At 40.9% G+C, this 22,279-nt stretch overlaps 2 protein-coding genes and 1 long non-coding RNA gene across 3 annotated transcripts in view; 2 read left to right on the top strand and 1 right to left on the bottom strand.

The window, feature by feature from the left end:
- The first annotated feature begins 619 nt into the window (after nt 1–619).
- LOC115208187 (uncharacterized) overlaps nt 620–22,279 on the top strand; it is a 216,210-nt gene continuing 194,550 nt past the window's right edge. Inside the window, exon 1 of the mRNA XM_029776048.1 lies at nt 620–663. The gene's annotated coding sequence lies outside the window, so the exon portion shown is untranslated. The remainder of the gene's footprint in view (nt 664–22,279) is intronic.
- On the bottom strand, nt 12,650–13,188 carry LOC115208207 (uncharacterized). Its single transcript, XR_003881117.1, has 2 exons — nt 13,015–13,188; nt 12,650–12,915 (listed from the first exon to the last, which is right to left on the bottom strand). It is a non-coding gene; the product is annotated as an uncharacterized LOC115208207 (long non-coding RNA).
- LOC115147819 (uncharacterized) lies at nt 13,806–20,916 on the top strand. Its single transcript, XM_029690102.1, has 9 exons — nt 13,806–13,900; nt 14,245–14,271; nt 16,486–16,773; nt 17,046–17,141; nt 18,994–19,232; nt 20,046–20,086; nt 20,226–20,279; nt 20,521–20,568; nt 20,883–20,916. Exons 1-9 carry the CDS (start codon nt 13,843–13,845, stop codon nt 20,914–20,916), a joined length of 885 nt encoding a protein of 294 aa, XP_029545962.1. The 5' UTR covers nt 13,806–13,842.

Consider the following 22,279-nt stretch of genomic DNA (forward strand, 5'->3'; position numbering starts at 1 on the left):
ATTAATCTACTTTACCAGACATTTTTAGCAAGATATAAAAAATCTCAACTAAATTCACCCTCCAAAAACACCAATATGAGAAATGTATTCATGCTTCTGACAATTACAACAAGCATCTCACGAGTGATGAAACCCCTACTTGTCCTGCTATATTTCCATGGAAATGTTCAGTGTTTGTTGTTTACTTCTTATGTATCAGCACCTTTATTATCTTATTAAGCTAATAACTACAGTAGATAGGAAAGATATTGCGTCTAATGCCACCTGTGGAGAGTCATAAGGAGCCACAGCAAGACTTTCTATTTTTTTACTTTTGGATGTTGGCAATATATACTGCAGTTGTACATGAAACCTGCTTTTTATTGTGCAGTGTAAGGTTAAAAGAAACCTGAAAATATTATGTTATTCTCCTCTGACAGATAAGCAAATGGTTTGGGCTTATGTTAGGAGCAGGAGACATTTACCTCTAATCACACCAGTTGATGGACTATCCTTGTGGTTTTCCTGTTAGCAGGCTCCTCGTCTTCCTCTCTATTTAAAAGCATTCTCTCAGTCACAGACACTGGTACTTATTATGTAGTTTGTGATAGTCTGTTTCTCTGAAACATGCGTTATTCACCCCTGATCTGGCTCGTCATCTGTTTTTGATCATCCTCCTTTGCTGTGAGTTATTCCTCTGATCCAACACTTGCACTACTATAAATACACTGTATACAGCTATATGATTGGTATTGAAGGTCTAATTTGATCAATTTGATCATATGTCACGGTGAATATTGTACACTGAGTATATAAAACATTAAGAACACATGGTCTTTCACCAAATTTATTGGATTTTTGAGAAGTCGGTTGAAAAAAGATCAAATACATTTTTCAAATCCAATCAGTTTTTCACATTGATTCAACGTAAACACATTGAATTTTTTGGTTGAAATGATGTGGAAACAAAGTTGATTCAACCAGTTTTTGCCCAGTGGGTTGTTACTAACATGATGTTACTCGTGAACTTTGACTGATGCCAATCAATATAAAGGTTAAACGTTTGTTCTCAAGAATAATATCCCAACCATGTTTTTTAATTTCCTTTTCTTCAGTCTCGAGTTCGTTCTCGATACCACATATTGAGTGTCTCGGTCTCGGATCCATTTTCACTTGGTCTTGACTTGGTCTTGGACAATGATGACTGAATTTCTTCCTTAAACCAGAGTCTTTGAGTCTTTGGAGGTGGCAAAATGTTTTCTTTTGCAGTGACCTTTGCTGTTTTGGACCTGTAAACAGATCGTTTGCATTCAATAAGGTTTGCATTTACTTTTTGCCTAAATATGCTGGACTGCCTTCGAATTCTGAAACATTGCCTACTCTAAAAAAGAATGAAACTAAAGTAGGCCTACTTGCAGTGGCAGTCTACACACTTCAATGCAAAAGATCAACTGTCTGTTCAATTGACAAATTCTACTGTAGACCTGTGTTATCAACCACGCTCCCTTTCGGATGCATAGAGCAAAAACAAATGATGTAATATCCTGTAATAATCTAATAGGCCCAATGAAATGAGATGTGCATGGTAATTTGTCGTATGGTTACTTCGTGAATATGAACTCTTCATGGCCAGAAAAGCTGAGGAATTGATTATGCAATGGTTATGATATATTTACATATTATGTTTAGAAATTAATATTCTGCCCTACCAAGCAAAAAGGCAATAACTACTCACAGCGTGGAACTGAGAATAATGGCTTCCAAGTTTTTTAATTGTCCAGCCAAATTAATTCTGAGGAGATCATTTGAGATGTGGTGATCTGTTGCCTTACTATTAGTTAATATTTTATTCACGTTGACCCTGACCTCTGACATGACCTTTGACCCTTAAACAACAGTTACTGCCTTCTTCCTTGGCATGATATGTTGCAAATGGCAGGGTAATACCAAAGCAAAGAGCAGTGTCTGCCATTTTCATTTGTTAGTTTACTATTCTTCTCATGTATGTTATTAATAAAAGAGCAGTGTAATTACTGACAGTGAAGCGGAGTTCAAACTGCATTCTTCGTGTGTCTTCCACTAAGATACCAGGTGCATTTACATGGAGATGTAGGTTCTGCGTCAGTCACATTACATACTGTGTTTTACAGCTAGCCCATGTCTTGTTATAAGAATTCATGTGAACAGCAGCACTGCAATTGTTTGAATTATATTCACTGATTACCTATCTTGTAATATAAATGATGCATTGGAACATGGTAGAAGAATGACATAGGGTAATACTAATTATAAAAAATTACCATGAGATTGCAAAGTTAATGATTTGTGTACACTACTGGTCAAAAGTTTTAGAACACCTACTCATTTAAGGGTTTTATTTTATTTATTTTTACAGTTTTCTACATTGTAGAATAATAGTGAAGACATCAAAACTATGAAATAACACATATGGAATCATGTAGTAACCAAAAAAGTGTTAAACAAATCAAAATATATTTTATATTTAAGATTCTTCAAATAGCCACCCTTTGCCTTGATGACAGCTTTGCACACTCTTGGCATTCTTTCAACCAGCTTCACCTGGAATGTTTTTCTAACAATCTTGAAGGAGTTCCCACATATGCTGAGCACTTGTTAGCTGCTTTTCCTTCACTATGTGGTCCGACTCATCATTGGTTAGAGCATTGGGCCAGTAATCGAAAGGTTGCTAGATCAAATCCCCGAGCTGACAAGGTAAAAATCTGTCGTTCTGCCCCTGTACAAGGCAGTTAACACACTGTTCCTAGGCTGTCATTGTAGATAAGAAATTGTTATTAACTGACTTGCCTAGTTAAATAAAGGTAAAATAAAACATTGAAATAAATAATGTCAAAGTGGAATTATGTCAACAACAAAAAAAGTGTCAATGAGTATTCAACACCTTTGTTATGGAAATCCAAAATCAGTTCAGAAGTAGAATTTTGCCAAACAAGTCGCAAAAATACTTTGCCTGGACTCACTCTGTATGCAATAATAGTGTTTAACATGATTTTTTAATGACTACCTAATTTCTGTACCCCACACATGCAATTATCTGTAAAGTCGATCAGTCGCGTTGTGAATTTCAAACACAGATTCAACCAACAATACCAGGGAGGTTGTCCAATGCCTCACAAAGAAGGACACTTATGGTAAAATTAAACAATTACACTTTGGATGGTGTATCAATATAAACAGTCACAACAGAGATACTGGCATCATTCCTAACTTAGTTACCGGAGAGGAAGAAACCAGCTCAGAGATTTTACCATGAGGTCAATGGTGACTTTAAAACAGTTACAGAGTTTAATGACGCGCAGCCGCACCTTCTCCATGCTGCTCTTCGTCGTCCTCCTCGCCTTCCTGTGGAAGAACTGGGAGGTCATCTCACAGTAACTGGATCGCTTCCTGATGTCCCCGAGTTGACCTACAGGGGTGGGGCTCTCTCAATGAGTGACGAAGGGAGGCGACGTATGGGTGGGGCACCCTGAACAATGAGGGACAGATGCGTGGCCTGGTGCGAGGGACGACTGACTAACAAACCCGTACTCTGCCTCTGATGCATGTGGTGGAGCCAGGCCAGCACAGGGCGGGCTTAGTGGAAAGGAGGAGGATGATGAGGAGCCAGTGAAGTTGTTTATGCGTTGAAGACTCTTGCTTTAGAATTGATTCAAGTGGTACTGAATTTGTTTCATCTTGTTATTGCAGTCCTTAATGCAGATGCTCAAGGTCATTCTCTTGTGGCAGGATTGGGAAGGTAAACAGCTGGCATGTTGATGATCCACATGGCTAGTGACTTGACCCTTTTTTGCTCTCCTTTTCTCTCCACCCAAAATCTCTTTCTTTTCTCTCTTTAACCCTAAAATCTCACCTTTCTCCATGTTCTTACTCCCAATATGTTCTCTTCCGTGTTTGTCTTCCTCTGCCCCTCTTCTCAATCACCCCAGTCTTTGCCCATTTCACCAAATCGCTCTTCTTTCTGGGAGGATTGATGTGACTAGGATTGATGTGACTAGCAGTGCACTTCTGTAGACAAAATCTAATTTATCACTGGATCAAGCGAGTGATGGGTTCTTGACTTGTTTCTATTGGACGAGCTAAACGCGACGTTGGGCCTGATTGGATCAGGACTGAGTCGGAATATGCTCTGCTTGAAGCCCTGCACTCTTGGCCTGGCCTGTTGGATCTGCCCCTGCTGAGACTATAATCTAATCTATAAACTGAATTAACATACTTGAAGAGCTGTGAAGCTGCTCAGTCTTTCAGTGCTTCCGTACTGTTTCTATTAGTGCCAATTAAATATCAACTGTTTTTTTAAACAAATAAACATGCAGTTTTAAAAATGAAAGTTTGAGTTAACACACCCAGTTTCTATTTCAACCTCATTTTTTGATGTGTAGAAAATATTGCCTATATTGAGAAGCTCGTCGAGCTCTAACAATGTCCTCAAAGATGGAAGGCAGGCGAGACCTTTCTAGCCAATGAGGCCAGATAAGTGTGACCGAGTCATAGATTCCAATTCCAAGATGGCGTAGCAGTGCAGACGTCGTTTGTTGTCCTCTCGTTTACTTTTTGTATTTTTCGTGTTTTTTGTATATATTCCAATTTATTTTTCAATCTCTTTTTCCATTTTTAAATTAAATATACCTTCCGGTAACCCGCCTCACTCGGACACGGATCTGCTATTTATTTAGACCCTATAGCCAAAACTTTAATCAGAAGGTAGCCAGCTAATTAGCTAAGTTACTAGCCGTTTAGTCATTGTTAGCCACTGCTAGCGGCCTTTACCCTCTGCTCAGTGCACCAGCGTTTTTTTAGCCTGCTAATACCTGCCAGCCTCGGACTGTTTTTCTCCACTACAATATCAGGTTCCTGCCGTAAATCCCTGGCCCATTGATCATCAAAGCTAGCTATCTTCAACCGAGTGACCCAGCCCCGAAGCTAGCCCTGAGCCTGGCGCATCTCCAGCAAGAAAACGAAATTCCCACAACTAAAATACCCTCTTTTGCCATCTGGCCCGTTCCCCTTCGTCGATACGGCGCCCCGCGTACCACCCACGACTCGGTACGCAGACGTAATTCTATCAGCTGTGCCTTCAAACCGGCCTTTGCGGACGAAGGAGCAGACGATTCTACTTACCCCGGACTGCTAACTTTAAACGCCGTGTCTCCCGCGTGCTAGCATAGTAACGATCTACCTAAGCGGTTTCCCCCTGTTCATCTCTTGCTGTACACTGTACCCTGTGATCACTTGGCTAACATAGCTGATGCTTCTGGACTGTTCATTTATCCGGTACTCCACTTTGTTTACCTTGTTTATCTGTCGCCCCTAGCCCCGAACTCAGGCCCTGTGTGTAGTTAACCGACCCCCCCTGCCCAATTCATCGTCATTTTTACCCTGTTGTTGTTGACTTAGCTGATTAAGCTGTTGTTGTCTTACCTGTTGTTGACTTAGCTAGCTCTCCGAATCAACCTGTGATTGCTTTATGCCTCGCTTTATGTCTCTCTCAAATGTCAATATGCCTTGTATACTGTTGTTTAGGATAATTATCATTGTTTTAGTTTACTGCGGAGCCCATAGTCCCACTGTACATGCCTTAGAAACCCCCTTTGTCCCACCTCCCACAACATGCGGTGAACCTCACCCAGTATAACCAGCCATGTCCAGAGATGCAACCTCTCTTATCACTCAGTGCCTGGGCTTACCTCCACTGTACCCACACCCCACCATACCCCCTGTCTGCACATTATGCCCTGAATCTATTCTACCATGCCCAGAAATCTCATCCTTTATTCTCTGTCCCCAACGCACTAGACGAACAGTTTTGCTAAACTTTAGCCGTACCCTCATCCTACTCCTCCTCTGTTCCTCGGGTGATGTGGAGGCTAACTTAGGCCCTGCGTGTCCCCAGGCACTCTCATTTGTTGACTTCTGTAATCGAAAAAGCCTTGGTTTCATGCATGTTAACATCAGAAGCCTCCTCCTTAAGTTTGTCTTTACCATGTCTGAAACCTGGCTTAGGAAGGCCAACAAAATTCTGAGATTAACATACCCAACTACAAACATTTTCCGTCAAGATAGTACTGTCAAAGGGGGAGGAGTTGCAATGTACTGCAGAGGTTAGCTTGCAAAGTTCTGTCATACTTTCCAGGTCTATGCCCAAACAGTTCGAGCTTCTAATTTTAAAAATGAATCTCTCCAGAAATGAGTCTCTCACTGTTATAGACCCCCCTCAGCTCCCAGCTGTGCCCTGGACACCATATGTGAATTCATTGCCCCCCATTTATCTTCAGAGTTGTTCTGTTAGGTGACTGTTACGAACCGGCTCAGAGTTCGCACAAAAGGGAGACAACGTGGAGACAAGGAGTATCAAAAATATATATTTATTCGATACCATAACTAGCACAACCAAAAACAAGGTGTCTGCATGGAGAGAGTCTCTCCAATGGACTGTGGAAGAGGTGTCTTTATCCTGGGACACACCCGAGCCCAGGTGTTTCCCATCAAGCTGACGACCCTTCCAACTCCGCCCACTGGCATCCTAATACGGAACAAGAGCAAAGAGAGAAAATACAGCAGACAGAGCGGGAGGGGTCGTCACAGTGACCTAGACTGGGGATATGCTTAACACACCAGCAGGTCCTACAATCTAAGCTAGATGCCCTCAATCTCACACAAATTATCAAGGAAACCACCAGGTACAACCCTAAATCCGTAAACCATGGGCACCCTCATAGATATTATCCTGACCAACTTGCCCTCCAATACACCTCTGCTGTTTTTCAATCAGGATCTCAGTGATCACTGCCTCATTGCCTGCATCCGCTATGGGTCTGCGGTCAAACGACCATCCCTCATCACTGTCAAACGCTCCCTAAAACACTTCTGCGAGCAGGCCTTTCTAATCGACCTGGCCCAGGTATCCTGGAAGGATATTGACCTCATCCCGTCAGTCGAGGATGACTGGTCGTTCTTTAAAAGTAATTTCCTCACCATCTTAAATAAGCGTGCCCCTTTCAAAAAATGTAGAACTAAGAACAGATATAGCCCTTGGTTCACTCCAGACCTGATTGCCCTTGACCAGCACAGAAACATCCTGTGGTGGACTGCAATAGCATCGAATACTCCCCGCGATATACAACTGTTCAGGGAGGTCTGGAACCAATACACACAGTCAGTCAGGAAAGCAAAGGCTAGCTTTTTAAAACAGAATTTTGCATCCTGTAGCTCTAACTCCAAAACGTTTTGAGACACTGTAAAGTCCATGGAGAACAAGAGCACCTCCTCCCAGCTGCCCACTGCCACTGAGGCTAGGCAACACGGTCACCACCGATAAATCCATGATAATCAAAAATGTCAATAAGTATTTCTCTACGGCTGGCCATGCTTTCCTCCTGGCTACCCCAACCCCAGCCAAACAGCTCCGCACCCCTCGCAGCTACTTGCCCGAGCCTCCCAGCTTCTCCTTCACCCAAATCCAGATCGCAGATGTTCTGAAAGAGCTGCAAAACCTGGACCCGTACAAATTCAGCTGGGCTAGACAATCTGGACCCTCTCTTTCTAAAATTGTCTGCCGCCATTGTTGCAACCCTTATTACCAGTCTGTTCAACCTCTCTTCATTTTGTCCAAGATCCCTAAATATTGGAAAGCTGCCGCGGTCATCCCCCTCTTCAAAGGGGCTGACACTCTAGACCCAAACTGTTACAGACCTATATCCATCCTGCCCTGCCTTTCTAAAGTCTTTGAAAGCCAAGTTAATAAAAAGATCACTGACCATTTCGAATCCCACCGTCCCTTCTCCGCTGTGCAATCCGGTTTCCGAGCTGGGTCACGGGTGCACCTCAGCCACGCTCAAGGTACTAAACGATATCATAACCACCATCGATAAAGACAGTACTGTGCAGCCGTCTTCATCGACCTGGCCAAGGCTTTCGGCTCCGTCAATCACCGTATTCATATTGGCAGACTCAATATCCTTGGTTTCTCATATGACTGCCTCGCCTGGTTCACCAACTACTTCGCAAGGATAGAGTTCAGGTGTATAATCGGAGGGCCTGTTGTCCGGACCTCTAGCAGTCTCTATGGGGGTACCACAGGGTTCAATTCTCGGGCCGACTCTTTTCTCTGTATATATCAACGATGTCGCTCTTGCTGCGCGGGATTCCCTGATCCACCTCTACGCAGACGACACCATTCTGTATACATCTGGCCCTTCTTTTGACACTGTGTTAACTAACCTCCAAACGAGCTTCAATGCCATACAACACTCTTTCCGTGGCCTCCAACTGCTCTTAAACGCTAGCAAAACCAAATGCATGCTTTTCAACCATTCGCTGCCCGCACCCACCCGCCCGACTAGCATCACTGCTCTGGACGGTTCTGACCTAGAATATGTGGACAACTACAAATACCTAGGTGTCTGGCTAGACTGTAAACTCTCCTTCCAGACTCATATCAAACATCTCCATTCCAAAATCAAATCTAGAATCGGCTTTCTATTTTGCAACAAAGCCTCCTTCACTCACGCCGCCAAACTTACCCTAGTAAAACTGACTATCCTACCGATCCTCGACTTCGGCGATGTCATCTACAAAATAGCTTCCAATACTCTACTCAGCAAATTGGATGCAGTCTATCACAGTGTCATCCGTTTTGATACCAAAGCGCCTTATTCCACCCACCGCTGCGACCTGTATGCTCTAGTCGGCTGGCCATCGCTATATATTCATCGCCAGACCCACTGGCTCCAGGTCATCTACAAGTCTATTCTAGGTAAAGCTCTGCCTTATCTCAGCTCACTGGTCACGATAACAACACTCACCCGTAGCACGCGCTCCAGCCGGTATATCTCACTGGTCATCCCCAAAGCCAACACCTCCTTTGGCCGCTTTTCCTTCCAGTTCTGTGCTGCCAGTGACTGGAACGAATTTCAAAAATCGCTGAAACTGGAGACTTACATTTCCCTCACTAACTTTAAACATCAGCTATCTGAGCAGCTAACCGATCGCTGCAGCTGTACATAGTCCATCTGTAAATTGCCCAGCCAACTACCTACCTCATCCCCATATTGTTTTTATTTACTTTGCTGCTCTTTTGCACACCAATATCACTACTTACACACCATCATCTGCTCATCATTTTCTGCTCATCTATCACTCCAGTGTTGATCTGCTAAATTGTAATTACTTTGCTACTATTGCTATGCCTCCTCATGCCATTTGCACACACTGTATATATACTTTTTTCTATTGTGTTATTGAATGTACGCTTGTTTATTCAATGTAACTTTGTGTTGTTGTTTCTGTCGCACTGCTTTGCTTTATCTTGGCCAGATTGCAGTTGTAAATGAGAAATTATTCTCAACTACCTTACCTGGTTAAATAAAGGTGAAATAAAAAATAAAAAATGTAAGATATGTGACAGCTTCAATGGCATTGCCTATGCTCTCTTCCCCTGTATCCTTTTTCAAATCCAGGCCTTGAGGTCCACAGCATTAATGATTTATTCTTCTCCGTAGGGGTGGTTGAGTAAAAGCTGGTTAAACTTCCAGGGAATAAAGAACCAGGAGCACCAGCGGACAGCAATGCTCTGGTTTGGGTACCTTTGAATATCAAACTGAAGACCCAATTAGTTCTTCCTCCCCCTTGTGGACAAACTAAAGTGGTACAACATGTTGCATCGCACCATTGTGGGCACTGACCCATAACAGAAAAGTTTTGAATAATTTCCCATAGCTTCATAGTTATGGGAAATGTTTGTTTTGAGATGGTTAGTTATAACTGCATAGAAAGAATGCTGCCACAAACCAGCAGCATCAAAAATTCCATGGTGGAGAGAACAGTGAAAAACCAGTATCAAGGCCGTCCCTCAGGAGACTGGTACCAATATGTCATGTCCAGTGTGTTCCAAGCTCAGATGGATCTCAACCATCTGCTCACTCACTGTACCAGATTATCCCAATGAATCGTGCCATGGTCATCAGCCTATGATGGATGAACAACAAAGTCCTGACTGTATAGAAAACAACTTAACCATCAAACTTTGCCAGGTACCGGGAATTCACTGTACTACTGATGCAATTAATCTGGCAGAAGAGGGTACTGATTAAGCAGGTGCAAGAAACAAGAACTTAACAGATTGTTATTTATATATATATATATATATTTTGCATCAGTGAATCATTAAACATCTTTACAAACCCCTAGCCACCATCAACACTTATCTACAGGAAAAGTGGAGATTACATTTTACAGCAGTTAGGTCTACAATTAAATGCCACAAACAAGTAGTACAAAAACTGCTTTATTTAAAAACATACAAAGTGGATAAAAGGAGTGCAGTCACTCTGCTGCTGCCCTCTTGCCTCGTTTCCCTGTGTTTTTAGCTTCAGGAGCAGCAGTCATCCTACATCACCCTCTGCAGGCTTCTGAAAAGCTTTGGCCTTTGCACCCTTCTTGGCTGCCCCTTCACCCTTGGTAGTCTTCTGTGCTTTGGGTTGATCCTCAGCTGTCCCCTCTTCCCCACTGTCCTCTTCGACTTGGGCTTCTTAGCAGGGGCCACCTTGGAAGCAGATGCTTTTGCGGACTTCCTGAATTTTGCATCCTGAAAGATGAAAATGACAGGATTGCAATGTAATCCCCCATTTAAAATTTGAGATTCAATTTAACCATGGTAAAGCCCAAATAGGGAACAGTACCCATGACAAAAGTGTAAAAAAAAGTCCCTATACACCAAAACCACTTGAACAATGCCAATAGTCAGAACATAACTAAAACCACACTTGCCTCTGAAGGTTTCTCCTTCTGCTTTTTGGCTGTAGACATTTTCTTCTCAGCTTCTAGAGACAAGAGTTAGTGATGTGTGTATGCATGCAATCATGGACACCATGAGGAGAAGTGAGATACCCATACAAGTCATTGAATGAGCAATGTTAAATGTCCTCCATTGCAATGGGAGTAGCTCAATAACAATGGTCCCATACATTTGGGCGGATTATAGGGTGATGTCTAAATCCTAGGAGTGATGAGCACAATCAATTCAGTGGATTCAGTTTACCGGCTTCCTTGTCCTTAGTCTTCTTGGCTCCAACCTTGGCAGCCTTCTCCACATTGGGATCAGTGTTCTCAGTGACCTTTGGCTTGGGCTCCTTCATCCAACCCCTGACTGCAAGCTGGCAAGGGAGAGTAAACACATATTGAGCTACATTATATTAAATAGCAAACCCATGTTCAATATGTTTGTCATATAATGTTGACTAATCTAATAAACACACCACTTTATATTCAGAACTGGTACCATGAAGTTTGGCTCATTTGGCAGGTAAGCTACTATCACATTCAGAAAATAAAGTCCATTCACCTTGGAACACATTTTTCTTGATTTAATTACTTGGGTTAACAAAGCCTAGTTGCCACAAGTAGCCTATTGAAGTAACTGTCCAGTGGAGTTCTCACTTTAAAAAAAAGTTTATATTCTGTTTATTCCTACCCAAATAATGTTGTGGACTCATCCTGTATAGTGATGTTGCGTTTGATGCCTGAGTTCTGAGGCATGCGTTGAAATCGCAGTGTGCTGATACTCGTATCACTTTATCAGAAGCACGTGATTAATGACGTCCAAATTTTCGTTTCGTCGGAACAACCACCTGATTGGTAGAAGACAAAAAGGCTACACTGTACACACTATGGGGTGTGGGACATAATCTATAATAATTTGGCTGCTCTAAATTCTTTTGACCAGCAGGTGCCACTAGTGTGCACTTGATCAAAGCCTTGAGAATTTAACCTATTTCAGACAATTAGCTGGAAAATCTCAACTCTCCAGGAAGCTTTGTTTCCCCATCACTAATCCTATACTTGTATTTGTAGCCAAAGCATAACTTGAAAAAACAAAACAAAAAAATACTTAAACTTGTAACACAAAACAGACAGATTCGATAATGCTTGCCATTTCCTCATTAAACATTATATCATGTTGGCTCATTGGCTGAGCTGGCCAATCAGCAGTATACTTGATTTAATATTTTTTGTAACAGGTATATGCCCACACCATTCTGTTGGTGTAATACATGTAATACATTGATTTTTGGAACCTCTTACCCTGGCAATTTGAGTGGTAACTCATGGGTACACTAGCAATGGCTGCCAGTCCTGATTTGAAGGGAACTGCCGTCCATGGATTTATTGTATATAGCTGGTTGCAGCTGTCTGTTTGCACATTTCAAAATACAAATCGCGGGGAAAAACATAGTTTGTAAAGCAAATGCCTACTGCTGAAAATAGAAGACTGTCTGTAGAACCAATATAATTATCAACTCCCATTTTTTAGTGACCAGCAGCACTGTTTTTCAAAGTGGCTCATCTTGAGATAGGCTATTGCCAAGAGGAGCGCATTGGCCCTCACCGTGAGTAGTAGCCTATGGCTTCATCATTACGTGAGTCAGTGTGCCACTGGAAATTGTATGTAATTGCCCAATGTAGTAATATATAAATAAAAAATACAATTCAAACAGGAAAGCTGCTTTAACATACTCAATTAGAATTGTTGGGAAGGAAAACCATTTCACTCATGTTGTAAATTATAGGTCATATTTCATAGAAATCTGGAAACACTGGGCATTTACTTTAAGAAGATTTAGACATGCATGGGTCACTTACCCGAAACCTCCCCTGTGCGCCGTTTGCTATCGAGTTGGTGTCCTCACCAATACCCCGCCCTCGGTTCCTTTTTTCAGGGTCTTGCGTGTCATGTACTTCAACCTCATCAGGTCCACAGATGGATATTTCTCTGTTATGTAGCCGCGAATGGCCTGCGATGAGACCATTCGAGAGTCCAACTCCTTCAGCGCTTCTTTAACCATCACCATCGTAGGTGGATGAAGAGGAGTTTTCCGCGCCTCAGCAGGTGCTTGTTGGATTCTAACAATGAAATTGACAAATGTATCAACCGTAATCTAACCAAATAGCCATACAATTAGGCTACTCAAATTGGCCTAAACCGCACATGGTTTTACAAACCTGATTTATCTTTTCCCGACACTTTTTCATATTTATGGGCAAGTCAGAAGATGAAGTTACTTCTTCGGCGGCTGCTGCTTTTTTTTAGGAGGCATGATCAAACGGTTAATCTCAAAGTTAGGCTATATAAAAACGTTAGTATAAAAACAGCAACTGCATTCTCAGCCTACACACGTTCAATGCTATGCACTTCAAGCAAAGCAAGCGGTTCATCTGAACGGGCGCTGACATTTAGGTACCAGTCAGAGTATTAAAGGTAAACTGATCAGTCGAGTAGTGTGAACTCGCTTCTTCTCTCCTCCGTTCCTTCCTTCCATCCTGTCCTTTCCTTTACTGTGCTTATCAGTTTACCTTCACTGCTCTGGCATATTGTTAAACATCACTCACCAAACATAAATGAAATATGAAAACCCTTCTACATTTTAGAGATCATCAAACTCTCAACCACAAATGCAGAGTTTTTGTAGTTAAACTTTGTGCAGCTGTAAAAAAGGTAAAACAAAAAGTCGAAGATAAATTTTTTCTCAGACAGACAAGTTAGTTTGTTGGTTTTAAAAATCGAATTGCCAGCAATAATGATACAAAATAAAATCTGTTAAAGACAGTTAGCTTTAGATCATAAAAATAATGACCGATAAATGATTCTGAATGTTCAGCCTCCTTGTCCTCTGCAACATGACATTAGCCCACAGTTGTCATATGAGACGTGGTTTTCCTGTGAACAATCTCCACATCTGCTTTTCTATTGAAACATTTATTCTTTGTCCCAGTAACTACCACCATCTTCTCTGAAGTCAGACTAACAGTATGTATGTAACTGTCTAAATAATGACATTGTTCATCCCTGATATGGCTGGTCGTCTGTTTTTGCTCATCCTCCTTTTCGGTGAGTTATTTTTCCGTTCCAGTTCCATCATCTGTTTGTGCTACAGGATATTCCATTCTTCTTTCCCCTCTTTTAGTCTTTTACTTTAGGAACTCTTAATATTTCAACATGTTATGGTTATAATAAGTGTGTCTTATTCCATTGATCATCCTATTGATTTATATTTCTCTGTCATTATTTTACATTTTGTTCAGATAAGAATGACCACTGCTTGATAACATGGCTGTGAATGCATTCCAGGCTGTTCTGCTTCGCCAGCTTGTGTAAAGTGTTCCCATCTCATGTTTTCTTATTTTTCTTAATGGCAAAAAGAGCATAATAATGACCCATTTTGTTATGTCTAGATATCTTCCAGTACATCAAAGCCAAAGGTCAGTATCATTATTATGAATTTAAAGCTGCATTATGGAACATTTTGGGCTACCAGACAAAACAACGGGTTACCAAAATATTCAAATAGTGATTGAAATATTTTCAATTAAAACGTTATTTTGATGAATTCATCGGAGTCAACATGGGTCAGCATCCCCATGGAATGCTTTCGACACATTGTAAAATCCATGCCCCGACTGTTTGGTATACTGCGTGTAGTCCCGACACAAATCTAGGGCTGGTACCCAAGCCAGCTGGTGGGTCATTCTAAATCTTCCATTGCCATGATGGCTGTCAATGTTCTTATCCCTTGCTTGCTAGCTAGGCAACTTCGGCTAACACATTCACGTCAAACAGTGCAGCCAGAATAACAGCAAAGAAGCTGTATTTGCATTTGTTTAAGCTGTTTTCTATAGATTTTGGGGGGGATACATCCATAACAATGAGCTAATGTCTCGATGCGAGATTTCGCCTGGCATAGAAAATGTGCTCTCTCTCCAGGACTCTATTCAGAGGAGTTAGCCAACTACAGTACACAGTTAACATAATCACTTTAAACTGAAGCTGGAATGACAGTAAACTAGCTGCATTTTGTGTTTTTCTATTGGCATTTCTTTGAATATATCCATAATAATTATACTGATTCCTGATTTTGACTGGCTGAGAAAAGCTGCCAGACTGTCTCATCCCGACACATTCGTTCATTACTATGTGACAGCTGGAGATGATTGGATTTCAATATTGAAACAATGTTGCAAATGTCGGAGACAGACAGCAAGGTTAATACAAATCTCCGCTGTTGAAAACCAAATGCTAGTCTAAAGTAAATGGGATATAATATCTAAATGCTTTTTACAGTGGAGATCAAGTTTATAAATTGCCTGGCTGGGATGATGAGATAGTGGATTGAGCAGTCAAATGGAATAGTGAATAGACTATTTTTTGTGTTTGCAAACGTTGCGCGCATCGCTCTCGTGCGGCAACGTTTACAAACACAAAAAATAGTCTATTCGCGATTCCATTTGACTGCTCAATCCACTGTGGTGACAGAACAAAAAAAGTCTCTATTTACATGTTGCATATGAGTGCATTTTACACTACTTTGGATTATCATTTGAGTTTAAGGCTCGTATGAATGTCCTGCTTAATATAATGTTTCTGTCATCATTGCAAATCAACTGCATTATACTTAAAATAACTTAAACTTCAACCAGTAAAATGCTATGGCTTTGTCAGTGAGTGTTTAGCATTCTAGCGAACAACTTGCTGCATCCAAAATAGTTATTTTACAAAGATCACAACCAAATATAATCTCAGTGACTGTTCAAGCAAGAATCAAAACTTCATTGTCAGCGTAGGTGAGCCCCCAAAAGGTTATTTTGTTTAGAAGTAATAAAAACGTAAATCTAGGCTATGTTGAATGGGAGCAGATGGCATGGCTTTCTTACTGCAGCCAAGAGTCACGCGCATCTGTACGTGATGTCAGTGTGTCGTGCACTGGAAAGTATAGAATGCCATTTGGGTCTTCGCATTTCAAAAAAGATACACGTGAAATAACATTGTTTGATGCGTCAAATAAGCTTGTTGACCAATCAGGACCTGGATATGACTGTACGTCACATACTAATTTAACACGTTCGTTACTTTTTTACATAGTTATTACAGATTGATTACACTATCACTTGTTTTTCATATGTCACAGCGATTCACCGATATGTATGATGCTAGTAAAGTTTTGTCTTGCGCACCTGCCGCTGCAGCACAAGCGCCGCAGACACACCTCCCCAAGCTCTGGGACAGTTCTGGTCAGAACAAAATCCATCACTTCCGTTGTTTGGCTGTGCCCATATAGCAACGTTCCACAATGAGCATATGTTCTGGTGGAAGGATGAAAATAAAACACATTTACTCAGAACAATAATACCTCTTTAATGAAAGACATGTTCTTAATCTTTTGTTTAAATGTTGGCAACCGTTTTACAAAAGCAAAATGCCCATCGAAGCCGAGGATTATTGTGTGATAACTCCTCCTAAGGGCTGTTCCTGCCACGGGTTCTCATTGTTTATTGTTAAATAGACAACAGTGTCTTAATTGTTTTTCTCTTTCAAACTCATATAATATTAAGTGGTACATTATCTGTATGAGTAGTTAAACATTGAAAATGAATTTATAATTCAATACAAAAAGACACTCTATCATCCCTCTGTCACAGATCTTCCTCAGCCCAGTCTGACAGTGATTCCTGCAGTCATCAAAGAGAGAGACTCAGTTCAGCTGAACTGTCAGACTCCTCCATCTGTCTCTGAGTGTTACTTCATAATGGAAGGGCAAGTGGAATTCACCCTACCATCACCCTGTCAACAGACACTCACAGGAACACTACTGGTGAGGTGGACAGGTCAGAGTTCACCAGCTGAGGTCAAAATACAATGTCAGTACAGTGCTACAGGTTCACAGTTTAGATCCATATACAGTGAGCCTTCAACAGTCACAATTCAGGGTAAGAAGACTATTTGAATGGTTGTAAACAATGTACTGTTGTGCCATCATTACCATGTTCCTCTTGTGATATGTTATCATACTGTGTGTTGTTATAAGCTATTACATGAAGCAATCAAGCAATATATTACATCTCCTTCATTTCCCATACTGTCGCTGCATGAGGTAATGGACTCAAGATCCTTAAGTCTGAAATAACAAGGAGGGACTAGGCTATCAGTAAATTTCTCAAAACCTAATAATGCTAAATGCTTTATTACCTTATTCTCACAGACCTTCCTCAGCTGACAGTGAGTTCTACAGTCATCAGAGAGACAGAATCAGTTCATCTGAGTTGTGAGACTCCTCCATCTCTCCATGTGTCTCACTGTTCTTCTACATAGAGGGGAGGAAGAATCTTCCAGACTCATCGTGCAAGCAGACAATAACAGGAACTGAGCTGCTGAAGAGGGCAGATCAAACATTTCCATCTGTGGTCAAAGTATTATGTTACTATGCTGTAGGGAGGTCTCACACATCTATCAGTGATACTGTCTCAGTCACTGTTCAGGGTAAGTCGGTGGTTTAAACAATGATACACGTCACTGTTATACCGTATTAATTATGCTCGTTCTGAAAATGAGATCTTTTGTCGTATTTCCTAAACGTCTTCATTTCACATAATGATAGGATTTACTGTACTTTGTACAAACATAAATGCTGACATAGTTGAACATTTGATTAATGGATTTTCCATACTGTTAGTATGTATGGATAACCTGTAATGTTTTTTAAATGTAACTTTCAAAGAGACCCACCTCCTCCCAGGCTGACAGTCAGTTCTACAGTCATCAGAGAGAGAGACTCATTTCAGCTGAGCTGTCAGACTCCTCCATCTGTCTCTGTGTCTCAGTGTTACTTCTACACAGAGGGGAGAGATTCTAAACCCTCACCCTGTACGAAGTCACTCACGGGGACTGAGCTGCTCTCGTGGGCAGGTCAACGTTCATCTGCTGAGATCAAACTGAGATGTTTTTACGCTGTAGAAACTCACTTTCCATCGATGCACAGTGGTTCAGTCTCTGTTACTATTCTTGGTAAGAAATGTTATATTCAGATTGTCTTGAATGATTCTCTTTAAATCACAATCTCAACAAATGTCATTTCAAAATAGTTGTTGTGAAGACAATAAATATTTGAAATGTATATGTCAGAAGTAGAGTTCTAAGATCCCATGGCAAACAACCACAGAGACAGGCCAAAGTACAATCAAAGGTTCTTTATAAACTCAGCTTGACACAGTAATACACAGTATCACTACGGCCCTATTAGAAATGTATAAGTAGGATGGTATTTAGGGCTATAGGCTAACTAGAAGCAATGGGCCAAACTAACACAGAAGTTGATTCGCGATCGGTGGCCAATGTTCATTCGGGTCCTTCTGAGCAGGGTTTGTTCGTTCGGATCTACCCGAGCAGGATTAGTTCGGCTCTACCTAAACAGGGTTTGGCTCTTCCTCCCGAGCAGGGATCGTTAGTCGATGGCTGGTCTAGTAGTCGATTGCTGGTTTGGTGTTCAATGGCAAGTCGCCTTCTGTCCCTCGCTCTGCATCGGCCTGGCTGTGTGGTAGAGTTGGGTGTAGCCTCTCAGCTGCGTCAGACGTGTCCCCCGTGTCTGTAGTCGTGGGGGACAGAAAACATACAAATAGAGCATGTACTGGCCAACAATTGGGGTCACACTCACACGTTTGAAATAAGCACTTTCCTTTAGTTGTGCTGTAGAGAGCGTTGTGATTTGTGTCTTTCCTACAGCAGGGGACCAGCGGAGAGGTGCAGGGAGTCGGTCGAGAGGTCCCTGGTTCAGCTCCTTTTAACTCTAGTTCTGGGCGTGTTTAGCAATATGTTTAGGGAGGGAGGAGGTGATAGAGAATCGTCTCAATGTCACTTTAGTCCGTGTTAATTTGTGGAATCACAGCACACCATACAAGCAAGCAAAGTAGTCCATGCGATTCAATTTGATTTCACACGTGAGAATGTAAGGAATTAAGTGAAAGGCAATCATTGTAAACACACACATGATGAAATGGGACTCATAAATAGACATGATATCAAATAAGACATTCTGATAGTTAATATAAAGAGAATAGCAGGCTCTAGTTTAGTAAGAGTCAGTGTCACTTGTGACATATACATTACATTCAAATAGAGTGATAGAAAAAGGAGTCTCTGTTCTTTCCTAACAGATCCAAAACCAGATATTACAGTCCATTTTGATGTGTACTTCAACGTCATCTGTTTGATTCCTGGATCCGTCAGTCCTGACACCACCTGTAACCTGTATGTTGGAGAGGAGAGTCAGCCATCCTTCACAGAAAAGATCAAGAAGAGACAATCCACCTCAGCACCCGGACAGCAGTTCTGTCAATTCACTCCAAAACATAGTGATCTGATCAGTGGTCTACAGTCAGTGAGGAGTAAGGAGGTGAGCTGTGATTACAGAGTGATCTCAGGAGCAAACTCTCTCTCTCCACGCAGTGATGGGTACAGCTTTACAGGTGAGTCATTATCTAAACAAATCTATCAGGGCTGCAGGTCTTCATGATCTGACTCACTTTGATTTTAGCATCTTCTTAGTATGACTATATTCATTCTGACCAACAAACTAAATACCACATTTCAATCCCAAATGATTTCAGATCTGGTGGGAGTTCACATGAGTGATCCAACAACTATACAGACACCTTCTATAGCAGGTAGGCTACACATTTGTGCTTTTATAGTGGCGCTGCTGTTATTTTAAAGAAAAGCAAGTATCAGCAATAAGAATAGTTGTGTTCATGTGTAAATGAAGCTGTTCTGGTAGATAATTAAGCTGTTCTGTAGATATGACACCAGCCTCAACACCAATGTCTGGGATCATCAGCACAAGTAATAGAATGTCTCTGTTCATCTAGTGGAGTGTTTAGATCGTATCTATGCTCTGTTATACTTCTGCTGTTAGATAACATGGTGACTTCATTCTAGGAAGCTGTCAACAACAGTCAGCACCTTATCTGTCCTGAAAGACTTTATCACCTTAGGAATTGGTTTTATCATCTCTATACTGAAGAGAAATATATTCTACCAGGGCTAGAAGCAATCTGTCCATAGTGATTTTTATGCCCACTTTGAAAAGACAAGTCATAAAGGTATTTCAAAAGGCCAACAACACAATGATAATCATTAATACGATCATTAATAAAAGGCTAATTTCATTAATATGTGTTTTCTCAGTGGGTTTGACTCCAGGTCCTAGATGTACTTTGCCACCCAGCACGACAGTGAGTCGTACAGAAGGTATGTTGGACCTCTAAATGACCATCTCTGCAGATAGTAATTATACAGTCAAGAGTTTAGATTACAGGTCTGTAAAATTAAGTGAACAAAATGTTTATGTAATACCTTATTATTGTGTAATCATATTGCTTCCCACTAGTTTTAACTGTTACTTCTACTTTGACCCCAGACACCACAGTGACACCAACTACCAGTAAGTAGATCCACTAATTTTAACTTACATGTATATTTTTGTTCACATTAATTCACTAAAGCTCCATCTGATTTATGAATTGACCCATTCATTTCTGCTTGTAATTTCAGTCCAGATTTGTGTACTTTTAGTCCATCTTATTTGTAGGTAATGTGTAGTTTACTTCTCTCTTTCTGCTTATTGAATGCCCTTAGATATTACATTAATTTACATTTGTTCTTGTGCAATCTCTTCTTACCAGGTTTAACGTCTCATTTGACCCCCAGCACAGCAGTGAATCCTACATCAGGTGAGTTGGTCATCTTTCTCTAGTTAGCAGATAGGACCTAAACAAATAGACTAGCTTTATTTTACCCAGGTTTTTACTCACAAATTTCCCCTGATTAAAAAAAGATGATGATATTTCATTAATTAAATCAACCCATTTAAATACCTTTATTTTGTATAATCAGATCCAATGACTTTGCTTTGCACCAGGTTCGACTACTAGTTCTACTTTGACAACTGACACCCCTAAGAGTCCACATGATTTTAGTTTATTGGCGTAATAAGATGTGTTGTGTGTTAACTGTTATTAAACAGCTCTCTCTTGCATGTGCCCAGGAGGTCAAAGCTCCACCGAAAGCGTTCTGGGTAAGCATCCATCTCTAGCTGACTACCTGTCTTTTCTCAGACAAATAAGACATTTACAGGAAGGAAGTGGAGTTTACAATAAAAAATATTCTATATTATTCTCAGAAAATAAAATGTCATCCCCCAACTCCCTTACCATGTAGGTCCATTGCTTGTTCAAGAGGTGTTGATATCTGATAGAGTTTTGGTTAATACATCCCATGTCTCAATTGTATTTGCCCGAGCTTTGTTTATCATGGCCGCTGATCAGGCTATACGAACAATATCTTGAAAATATGATAACCATGTTTGAGGCAAGAGGATTGTAGGGGTAATCCACTAAGGATAACCTTATTTGCTGTTGAACCCCGCATAAATTATTATTTTCTGAACCAGTTGCAGTACAAATGAAGAGTTATCATTCAACAAAAATAAAGGTGGAGCTTCACAGGGAAACACATGTTTGTAAGGAAATCTGAAACATGTGACCAGAACTGGGACACCACAGGACATTCCCAAAACATTAGCGTTCCAACAATATTCATATGACATCTATCACATATTGGAGTAGGAATCAGCTTAATCTTAAAACGTCTAAATGGGGTTGCATAACTTCAATGTATAAGCTTATAATGCATAAGCTGGTGTGCTAGGTTTTTAGAGGTAACAAATACATTTTCCCAAATGGTATCCCAGTTCAGGTCGTGCCCCAATCCCTGCATTTCACGGTTCCATACTAGAGTGACACCCAATGTAGAGCATTTACCAGACAGCAGGCAATCATCAGTGGCATAGACCATTCCAGAAGTTAATGAAGGGAATATCCATGTAAGCATTATGTGGGATGTTAACGGGGCATCCCATGGTTCACCATTAGCTTTTAAGGGTCTGGGTTTTAATAATAATATGACAAATTATGAAATTGTGAACATTTAATCTTTCTACTGACTGAGTTGTGTTGTTCTCTATCAGAAATAATGAATACCTTTCTTCTTGTGTAATCAGATACAGAATTCACTTGTTTTACTTTCCAGCAGTTTCGACTGTTACTTCTACTTTGACCCCTGACATCACAGTGAGACCAACTAGTAAGTATCCCTTACTTTGCAATTGCATTTTTAGTTCACTCTAATTCACTAAAGCTCCAACAGGTTTACTCATAGACTTATTCATGGCTGCTTGTACGCTAAATTGTTTTACCTTTCTTAGATATGAATGGTGCCGGAGGGGATGGCTGCTGTTTTTCGGGTTCCTAACCAATTGTGCAATTCTGGCTGTTTTTTTTTTCGTTGTTTGAAATTTGTTTCGTACATAATGTTTCTGCCACCATCTCTTGAGCTTCTGGACATCAAAACAGCAATTCCTCGCTGGGCGAAGATTTTTTCTTA

This window comes from Salmo trutta, chromosome 14 (assembly GCF_901001165.1).
Source record: "Salmo trutta chromosome 14, fSalTru1.1, whole genome shotgun sequence".
NCBI lineage: Eukaryota > Metazoa > Chordata > Actinopteri > Salmoniformes > Salmonidae > Salmo > Salmo trutta.

What these genes read in the sequence shown, in the direction of transcription:
- LOC115147819 (XM_029690102.1), top strand. Translation starts at nt 13,843, where the DNA reads ATGACATTGTTCATCCCTGATATGGCTGGTCGTCTGTTTTTGCTCATC. An exon ending in ATCTCTCCATGTGTCTCACT is followed by an intron (nt 17,142 to 18,993) that starts GTTCTTCTACAT and finishes CTTTCCTAACAG; the next exon opens with ATCCAAAACCAGATATTACA. An exon ending in AGTCAGTGAGGAGTAAGGAG is followed by an intron (nt 19,233 to 20,045) that starts GTGAGCTGTGAT and finishes TCCAGGTCCTAG; the next exon opens with ATGTACTTTGCCACCCAGCA.